At 37.7% G+C, this 10,973-nt stretch overlaps 1 protein-coding gene across 1 annotated transcript; it reads left to right on the top strand.

Annotated features, from left to right (window-relative positions):
- The first annotated feature begins 30 nt into the window (after positions 1 to 30).
- Positions 31 to 7,965, top strand: LOC127626502 (elongin-B-like). Its single transcript, XM_052102313.1, has 4 exons — positions 31 to 93; positions 1,609 to 1,743; positions 1,909 to 2,017; positions 7,211 to 7,965. Exons 1-4 carry the CDS (start codon positions 64 to 66, stop codon positions 7,321 to 7,323), a joined length of 387 nt encoding a protein of 128 aa, XP_051958273.1. The 5' UTR covers positions 31 to 63; the 3' UTR covers positions 7,324 to 7,965.
- The last annotated feature ends 3,008 nt before the right edge of the window (positions 7,966 to 10,973 follow it).

Below are 10,973 nucleotides of genomic sequence, written 5' to 3'. Positions count from 1 at the left end.
GCGCCAGAAACACACGATGACGTCGCGCGACTCGCGGTGTATTGTGGGACAGTGGAGCGGTGAATGGTGATTGACCTCACAACCGCTGAAATGGTGAGAAAAGTCATTCCTTACGTTAAATAAGCCGTTTATGCGCTGTTTATATGTGAGTAACTGCCATGTTTCATTTGAAATGTGTTTGTCGTGTGATACTAAAATAAGTGTGTAGTTTACACTAATGTCACGAGTTGCGTCGGACTCAGTGTCGCGTCGATCTTTCTTCATGAACTGTGTTTGAATGACGAGTGTCTGATCGGATTCATGTCGTCGCATGTAAACAAGGCCGCTGAGGAACATTAGAAGAGCAAGTCAATATTAACAACATTACACTCCACTCGACAACACTCATCTAAAGTAGTGTTTGACGTTTTCTGCGATTACCATGGTATATTAATATGGTAATCATTCAGTACCATGGTAAATATATATATCAGAGAATCATGCTATTATAGCCTTATTTTACTATGTGATTGTCGTAGTACTTGTGTCAATCCTGCTTCCCCTTACAACTGTCGAAGATATTAGCTATCAAATAATTGTATTGTCACTGCAGTTTATATACTAGTGTAACTGCCTAATCCAACAACATTTCGATCTTGTAGCAGTACACAAGACAATATTTATATATACACACACAGTAGACGATACATACATACAGTATATTACAGAGCACATGTACAAGTACTTGAACAGTTGGGTCATTGACAAATAATGTTTTCCAAGGTGATACAAATCGTTTACTAATCTAGTTTTAAACACGTGTCAAGTTCTTAGAAATTTGATCTTGGTGTCTATTATTATTATTATCTTGGTTTCTATTATCTTGGTTCTAGCATTTTTTTCACCCTTTCCGGACGGTTCACCAGATGACATTTTTTAATTATGCCACAGAAAAAATATCAAAATGATTTTAAGCTCTGTAATTGAAAACATGTTCATCATAAAAGAAGTAGATTCAAGTAATAGTTTTGTGGAAATTTATTTGTAATGTATTTTTAAATAATTTAATAGTTTTGGACCAAATCTATTGGAATTATCATAAATATGAGTTCCACATGAACAACCCCTCAAGGACACCCTGAGATAATTTTGAAACCGAGTTGGGAGATGCAAGCTTTCAACATGGCAGAGGAGACTACGATTTCTTTAGAGAATGACAGGTTTTAATACATTTTTCTAAATACAGCAAATTGTTAGCGCTTGCCATTTCAGTCATATTCATTTATGTATATGTGCAACATCTGATGCATATTGTACATTTTTACATTGAGATAATAGCTTATATTTGCCCAAAAAACATTATCATCAGCAAACGGGCTGAGTAATATGCATCACAGTGTCAAAATATGAGTCCCCCCAAGAAATATGCAGGAGTGAACTGGGTGTACTCCATGTTTCCTGTTCTTTCTGACAACAAAGCACTTGAACGTGATGTACTCGTAATTACCACTTCAGAAGTAGTACATTTCTTGTAGCACATGATGGCAGCATTAATGCTTCCCCACACTTTTTAAATCGTCCGTAAGCCCCTGCTTTACACAGCTCACTAAAACTCACACTGTTTTCTAGGATGTATTCTTAATGATCAGGCGTCAAAAGACCACAATCTTCACGGACGCCAAAGAATCCACAACCGTTTATGAGTTGAAACGCATCGTGGAGGGCATAATGAAGAGATCGCCTGAGGAACAGAGACTATACAAGGTATGAGCTCACTGATATGATTCAGAACTTTAGCGTCTAATTTTTACCCCATTCATATGTTCCTTTTATTTAGTTTTTAGTCGTCTGTTTGTACTATGTGTTGTACTGCAGGATGTGTTTGTAAAGTTAATGTTGTTTCAGTTATTGAGTCATGATGTGTTTCAGGATGACCAGGCGCTAGATGACAGTAAAACACTAGGAGACTGTGGCTTCACAAATCAGACAGCCAGACCACAGGCCCCTGGGACTGTAGGACTGGCCTTCAAGATCAATGGTATGTGCCATGAACTACAAAACTGCCAGACAGACTTTTAATGGATCCTGATCCCCAGTTATGTAGCTTTCTGATGACTAAAGGGTATTTAACTCGGTACGTGATTGTCGGCAAGCGTGGCTTGCAATCTTGTGAACAGGTATGTTCCATACACACAGGATGTTTTTGCCAAGTTGCCACATTGTGCATTGTAGGGTTGCAAAGGTATGAGATTTTCACGGTCGTTGACTGTCTCAGAAAATATCATGCTTTTACGGTATCAAGGTATATGTTATTACACAATTATTATCAGTTACAATGACCCTTAAAGGAGTGAAATCAGAAGGGTTTTTTTGTTGAATAAACGCTATATTATAATTTAAACTTGAAACCATTTGTTTTAATTAAAGTATATGTAAAAAAAGGTCTCCCTTTTGAAAATAAATTAGAAAGCTAACAGAATTATGATAATAAACTGAATTATAAACATGAAAAAAAAATTGCATGTAACTAACATATATAGTTATATATGTATAGTTTATATAACTAAAGCATGTTAGTTTACATGTTAGCATAGCATGTTAAATTAGCTACTAAATGAAAAATAACATCAGCTGTGTGAGCTTTTAAAGTAATGTCCTATGATTATTAACAATTAAAATATATAGTATTTGTGCGACAGCAAGGCCAGACTGCTCCTGTCTGTAGCATTAACTCAGTGGTTCTAAACTGGTTTTGCTTCAGGACAGATTTTACATTGGACATCAAGTGTCGACCTGCCATAGATTAAACATAACCTGTATTTAATGTATCCTCAGTCGCATTTCCTTTTATGTTGCATAGTTTTGTTCATGGTTTTCAAGTACAAGGACATGCATCAAGCGACATTATTTTTGTTGTTGATGTCAACAACAAAATCTACAGGAAGTTTCTCTCCCCTTTTTAAAAATTGAAGAGCATATTTACTTATATGAGCCCATTATTATCCCGTTTGTTTCCTAATTTCAAACATAATTCAAACAGAACATACATATTACACAGGAGGATATGCTCCTCATTACCACGGTTAGGTCAGTGTAGCTAGTCTTAAATAATAGTAATAATAATAACAAATGATAGTATTTATGAAAAAACGTATACTAGCTGAAACACATCTTGGAACTTTAATTACAACTACAACTGCCACTGTTGATATAAAATGAGGTCTAATAGATTCTACTTTTATAGATTATTTCATATGAAACAAATAACATTTTGTCAAAATATAAAAGTTACTTTTACTCATGTAAAATAATGAAACAGTTTTGCAAAGGTGATGTATAATAAATAAAATTAAGCGCAGAGCACAGAGTTGCTCTTTTATTCCTCAATGCCAGAGAGAAGAGCAGATCACGATCACGAGCTGGTTCCGTTACACTTGTTGCGAAAGTGCCGATAAGAAGCCTTTAGCTGGTTGCGAGATAATAATCACTTGGGCGGCAGCCGAAATATCTGTCTGCAACCTAGTCCGAATAGACCTGCAACCCACCATTTGAGAAACACTGCTTTAACTCACACACACACACACACTCACTTATGTTCAATCTTTGTTTCAATCAGACCAGAGAATCTTGTTTCTCACAGTCTGAGAAGCCTTTAGGTGCTTTTTTACATGTCTTGCTCTTGAGTGGAGGCTTCCATCTGGCCACTGTGCCATAAAGCCCAGATCGGTGGAGTGCTGCAGTTATGGTTGTCCTTCTGTAAGTTTCTCTCATCTCCACACATGATCTCTTGGAGCTCAACCAGAGTGACCATCGGCCTCTTGGTAACCTCTCTTACCAAGGCCCTTCTCCCCGATTGCTCAGAATGGCTATGCAGCCAGCTCTAAGAAGAATCCTGGTTGTTCCAAACTTCCATTTAAGAATTATAGAGGCCACTGTGCTCCTGGGAACCTTCAATGCAGCCGAAATATTTTGTAGCCTTCCCTAGATCTGTGCATCGACACAATCCTGTCTCTGAGCTTTGCAGGCAGTTCCTTTTGACGTCATGGCTTGGTTTTTGCTCTGATATGCATTTTCAGCTGTGAGACCTTATAAAGACAATCAATTGAATTTACCACAGATGGACTCCAATCACAGTGTAGTCATCTCAAAGATGATCCTGAGAAATCGGATGCACCTGAGCTAAATTTCAGTTGTCACAGCAAAGGGTCTAAATACTTATAATTGTGATTTTGTGACCTTGTAAAAGTTTTTTCTTTTTAATAAATTAGCAAAGTTATACAAAATCTGGTTTTTGCTTTTTCATTATGGGGTATGTAGTGTAGATTGATGTGGAAAAAAGTCATTGGAATGCATTTTAGCATAAGGCTGGAGCATAACAAAATGTGGGGGGAAAAATTAAGGGTTCTGAATACTTTCTGAATGCCCTGTAAGTATCGTTCTGGCACACTACGGCTACCGTCTAGCGGTGGGAAAATGCATCGATGCATTGCGAGATTAAAGGGAAAGAAAGAACACTGGAATAAAGTACGTTTATGCAGCCGAGTTCACCCCATGAACCTAGATAAGATAAAATGGATGGATGGATGGAGACTGCTGAGTTCGGCTTACTGTGCCATTATTCAAAACTGTTTGTTGCCTTCCCCGATTATGATATATATATTTTGTTAATATTGCATTTGTATCTCCATAAAATGTGTAATTTCTCCATAAAACAGTTAAACCACGAATAGAACTTGGCTTAAATAAATGTGACTGACTGGGCAGACATTGGCTGTGAATGAAAACATTTAATTTATAATTCATTCTCTTTATAGTAAATTTCAGATTGTTCTGAAGGGAACTAACCAGTTGATTAGTCACCTGTGATTGGTCAATGAAATGCGGCAGCCATGAAAATGTCTTTTTTTTTAATCTTTCTCCATGTGTGCTGCAAAATGTCCTGCATGAAAATGCGATTGAATTCATGTGAATGATCTTGACAAACGGTGGCATCTCCGTGTAACTCCCTGACGGCTCTTTCCCAATCCCAAAATTAATAGGGAACTCACGGTAACCACATCCCTTGTTACTGGGACATTAATTAAGATTATTAATAGGGCTGCCCCCTGATAGTCGACTAACCATTAGTCGATGAGTAGAGTCTTGATCGACCAAGTTTTGGTTGGTTGAGAGAAAAAATAAATAAACTCCAGAGGAAAAAGACAGAAACGAATATTACTGCTGGTTGGACGCTAGGTGGTACTATGGGGTAATTTTCATTAAGCAAGGTTAGGGTTAAGCCTACACAATAAAGCAAGACACCTTGATTTCAAACTTTTGAACTTTTTTTATTTACTTTAACTAAAAGATCAAATGAAACTGGAAAAAAAATAAGTGCACTTAAAATGTGTGTTGTTCAACTTTTTGAAAGATGTCTTAACAACAGTTGTGAAGGGCAACATCTCCCTACTTCATCTGTGCATTCTCTACCCGTCCTGTTTTACATTATCCAGGAAAATATATAATGTGTGTGAATGAATTCATTTTGTTCCCTCCTTCGATATATATATATATATATATATATATATCCAATTACATCGGAAACCTTAGGGCTGAGGGATTAGTGAATATTCTTACTTTTGTGATTTTGCATTGAAAATGTAATAATTTCTTAAAAAAATGAAAAACTTAAATCAAATACATTTCTAAATTCAAATTGCACTCCAAAATAAATGAAAAAGCAAGCAAATAAATAATAAAGTGCTAAAATAATATATATATATATATATGTAAAGTAACCACCTTTCCAGTTACCGTCTGTCAAGAATCCGTCTAAACATGCAGGTGGAAAATTACTTACACAAATGAAGACATAAAAACAATTATGAATGTAAAAATAAGAATTATAATGATAATAATCACTGAAATATAAATCATGGTTCGAGGTGAATGTGTTTTTGTATTATTTTATGTTTTAATCACAGATGTACAGGCTGCAGAGTTGCGTTCACAATGAACTGAACTCAAAACACCTCCTGAACTGAGATGTCGGAGGTCATTTGCAGCACTTATAAGAAAAAAAATCGGAAGGCAGAAACAAAGAAAGAGTGAGATCCTTAGATACGTGTGTTCCACGAGACTGCACACCTCCGTACAAACATACATGCGCATAGACGCTTTTCTGTCATCTGTTCTTAATAATATAATAAAGTGTGTTTCTTTAAGCGTGTGTCTGTGTGTCTACGGGCAAATTATTTGTAATATTAATTTGATTAAAAAATAAAAGTCTAATAATATTAATTTAATACATTAATGGGGAAACGAGCCAAATATTGTATTGACATGTTCAAAGGCATCAGCTATTGGTGATCACTGACCATCATCGATCCCCGAGATCATCGTCTGTCGGCACAACCCGAATGTACATTTCTCTCTATATATTAACAAAATGTTCAGACAGTCTCCATTCAGAATCATTACCGCTTTTGCCGGTGCCGGAATAATTCATTATTTATTCAATTGTTTTCAATAAATATGCCAACATTGGCTAATGTTGATTCAGTGAATGTCATATTTTATGTTTAATGTATAATAATCGTAATGCAAGGGAAGCATGTCATAAATATATGCCCTATTTCCAGCATAATTTAGTATCAGTTTGGCTGTTGAAATAATGGATTGGGTATTTTAAATTGAGTGTGTACACAATGGTTTTTTTGACGGTTTTCTGAGGATTCTTTTCTTTTAGTGTAGTCGATTACAAAAATTATATTTAAACATCTGTGAAATAAGTCATTGCACACACACCTACAGTAGTTGATTAAAGTTGCTTCTGATTGGTCAGTGACATCCAGCAGCCACAAAAATATAAATAATTTTTATGTTGCAGTGTGTGCCATAAGCAGTCATGCGCGACAATTTTACCACGTTTTACAGCCTACCGTGTAAAACACCCTTAAATTGGTACTTATTGTGTATTAGGACTGGTGTAATTGTTTTACAATTTATGGTAACTAAGGAAATATTTTGCAACAAGAGACCTTTTTCACTGACTATGATGATTAAAATTTAAAAAATATTTTGTGTAAATTTATAAAATTATGCTTTGTGTTATATTACCCTGGAATTATGATGCCAACAGAGGTTGCATGTTTATGTAAAAAATAAATAAAATAAACTCTTGTAGGTATCAAAATGTAGATATGCTTAACAAAATAACTCATTCTTTCTTTCCCCCTCCATGCCTCCACAGATGATGCCTTTGAGCCCCTGCAAGTGGAGCCGTTCTCCAGCCCTCCTGAACTTCCCGATGTCATGAAGCCTCAGGACTCTGGCAGCACAGCCAATGAGCAGTCAGTACAGTGAGCACGACTGCATAATGACTAGAGTAGCATGAGTGTACTGATACAACACGTCAGGATGGAGCGAGTATGATTATGGGGATATAAGAAACCAAAAAGATCTCACCAGTCGCCACCCACCGCTGAACTAAAGCCAATTACTAAATGTCCAGAGAAGCATCTAGAAATAAGATTACTGTTGTTGTTGATACGTCTGTTTACTTCATTATCTGGACTGACACAATATTCCATCTCAAGTGACTGACCTCATTTTAAATGTCATATGTGTCAAACTCGTTTTCTTTGCCTGAATGAAATTTGAAGCATTAGAGAGATGCTGTTCCTTTAAGAGGCTGTTTACATAATTTGTTAAAAAATATATAAAAAAGAATTTTGATTTAGCACCACAAATGGCACATGGGGGAGCAAGTGTGATGCAAAGGTTTGTAATTGCAGATGTGCATGTATCAGTTTTAACATGTTACACTTGGAAGCATGCAGGAAATGTTATCTTTTGAAGAAGAAAGCTTTTTGGTTTAGTATGACCTCCGTTCACCTCTGCAGCTGATTTCTAGTGCAATGTATGTTTTTTTTTATTATGATATAAGCCTTTAGATAACAAGCTTCCCCTTAGTCAAAGAGATTATTAAATCAGAATTTTGCATAATCTGCGTTTACGTTACTTTTTTCCTCTTGATTTCTGATGGTGTTTCTACTAGCAACCTGCATTTGCTCTAAAAACTAAGGCTTTCCTAGTAGAGTAACAGTTCATTATAACCAGTAATATCCACCACTCTTTGTGCTTTTTATTGGTTTGTATAAATGACTACTATGACTATTCAGAATGGAAATGCTATACATATGAGAATATATATGAGAACAACAAAAGAGGTTGTCAAGGGGTTGGACACTAAACAGATCACAAACCTTGGTATCTCTGTTTGACTCATTCGGTGAGTAAAATCATGTTTTATGCAGCAACATGTACAGTTCTTCTCAATTTAAAATACTAACCAATAGTGAACAACATTTTGTTGCTAGTTCTTATTTAGCATTGCTTACGGTGTAACATTGCCTTTCCAAACAGTAATGTGGCAGTACCATCTCCCAAAAATATGCTATTGCCACAGTACATGTTAAATAAACTATGGCATAACCATGGTACATGTAATAAACAAAATAAATAAATAAAAAGTCCAAAACCATTGTGCTACTTTACTACTTTATATTGGTAGTTTTTTTTTATATAGCTTATAAGAAACCAATAAACAAAGCCAACTATTATAAGTTAAATTACACTGACAATACTTTACAATGATAAATTACCATGGTACTTTATTTTATAACCATAATACACTGATCAGTCACAACATTAAAACCACTGACAGGTGAAGTTAATAACTTTTATTATCTCATTACAATGGCACCTGTCAAGGGGTGGGATATATTAGGCAGCAGATCAGTCAGTTCTTGAATTTCATGTGTTGGAAGCTGGAAAAATGGGCAAGCGTAAGGATCTGAGTGCTATGACAAGGGCCAGATTGTGATGGCTAGACAACTGAGTCAGAGCATCTCCAAAACAGCTGGTCTTGTTGGGTGTTCCCAGTATGCTGTGATTAGAACCTATCAAAAGTGGTCCAAGGAATGACAACCAGTGAACTAGCAACGGTCATGGGCGCCCAAGAATCATTGATGTGCGTGGGAAGCGAAAGCTAGTCCGTCTGGTCTGATCTCACAGAAGAGCTACTGTAGTGCAGATTACTGAAAAACGTAGTGCTGGCCATGATAGAAAGGTGTCAGAACACCCAGTGCATCGCAGCTTGCTGGGTATGGATCTGCATAGCCGCAATCCGGTCAGAGTGCCCATACTGACCACTGTCCACTGCCGAAAGCAGCAACAATGGGCACAAGAGCATCAGAACTGAACCATGGAGCAATGGTAGGTGGTCTGGTCTAACGAATCACGTTTTCTTTTAGATCATGTGGACGGCCAGGTGAGTGTGTGTGTGTTTACCTGGGGATAAGAAGGCAGTAGAATCACCATGGAAAGGAGACAGGCCAGTGGAGGCAGTGTGATTCTCTGGGCAATGTTCTACTGGGAAATCTTGGGTCCTGGTATTCATGTTTATGTTACTTTGACACGTACCACCTACCTAAACATTGTTGCAGACCAAGTACACCCCTTCATGGCAATGTTATTCTCTGATGGCAGTGGCCTCTTTCAGCAGGATAATGCACCCTGCCACACTGCAAAAATTGTTCAGGATGGTTTGAGGATCATGACAAAGAGTTCAAGGTGTTGACTTGGCCTCCAAATTCCCCAGCTCTCAATCCGATTGAGCATCTATGGGATGTGCTGGACCAAAATGTCTGATCCATGGAGGCCCCACCTCACAAGTTACAGGACTTAAAGGATCTGCTGTTAATGTCTTTGTTCCAGATACCACAGGAAACCTTCAGAGGTCTTGTTGAGTCCATGCCTTGACAGGTCAGATCTGTTTTGGCAGCACGAGGGGAACTACACAATATTAGGCAGGTGGTTTTAATGTTGTGGCTGATCAGTGTATATTATTATTATAATTATTATTATTACTACATATTATATTACCAGTATACACTCACCTAAAGGATTATTAGGAACACCATACTAATACTGTGTTTGACCCCCTTTCGCCTTCAGAACTGCCTTAATTCTACGTGGCATTGATTCAACAAGGTGCTGAAAGCATTCTTTAGAAATGTTGGCTCATATTGATAGGATAGCATCTTGCAGTTGATGGAGATTTGTGGGATGCACATCCAGGGCACGAAGCTCCCGTTCCACCACATCCCAAAGATGCTCTATTGGGTTGAGATCTGGTGACTGTGGGGGCCATTTTAGTACAGTGAACTCATTGTCATGTTCAAGAAACCAATTTGAAATGATTCGAGCTTTGTGACATGGTGCATTATCCTGCTGGAAGTAGCCATCAGTGGATGGGTACATGGTGGCCATAAAGGGATGGACATGGTCAGAAACAATGCTCAGGTAGGCCGTGGCATTTAAACGATGCCCAACTGGCACTAAGGGGCCTAAAGTGTGCCAAGAAAACATCCCCCACACCATTACACCACCACTACCAGCCTGCACAGTGGTAACAAGGCATGATGGATCCATGTTCTCATTCTGTTTACGCCAAATTCTGATTCTACCATCTGAATGTCTCAACAGAAATCGAGACTCATCAGACCAGGCAACATTTTTCCAGTCTTCAACTGTCCAATTTTGGTGAGCTCTTGCAAATTGTAGCCTCTTTTTCCTATTTGTAGTGGAGATGAGTGGTACCCGGTGGGGTCTTCTGCTGTTGTAGCCCATCCGCCTCAAGGTTGTGCGTGTTGTGGCTTCACAAATGCTTTGCTGCATACCTCGGTTGTAGCGAGTGGTTATTTCAGGCAAAGTTGCTCTTCTATCAGCTTGAATCAGTCGGCCTATTCTCCTCTGACCTCTAGCATCAACAAGGCATTTTCAGCCCACAGGACTGCCGCATACTGGATGTTTTTCCCTTTTCACACCATTCTTTGTAAACCCTAGAAATGGTTGTGCGTGAAAATCCCAGTAACTGAGCAGATTGTGAAATACTCAGACCGGCCCGTCTGGCACCAACAACCATGCCACGCTCAAAATTGCTTAAATCA

This window comes from Xyrauchen texanus, chromosome 33, assembly GCF_025860055.1.
Source record: "Xyrauchen texanus isolate HMW12.3.18 chromosome 33, RBS_HiC_50CHRs, whole genome shotgun sequence".
NCBI lineage: Eukaryota > Metazoa > Chordata > Actinopteri > Cypriniformes > Catostomidae > Xyrauchen > Xyrauchen texanus.
The sequence above is the reverse complement of the archived record's forward strand: the minus strand, read 5'-3'. Positions and strand labels throughout refer to the sequence as shown.

What these genes read in the sequence shown, in the direction of transcription:
- LOC127626502 (XM_052102313.1), top strand. Translation starts at nt 64, where the DNA reads ATGGTGATTGACCTCACAACCGCTGAAATG. An exon ending in ACCTCACAACCGCTGAAATG is followed by an intron (nt 94 to 1,608) that starts GTGAGAAAAGTC and finishes ACTGTTTTCTAG; the next exon opens with GATGTATTCTTAATGATCAG. An exon ending in AGGAACAGAGACTATACAAG is followed by an intron (nt 1,744 to 1,908) that starts GTATGAGCTCAC and finishes GATGTGTTTCAG; the next exon opens with GATGACCAGGCGCTAGATGA.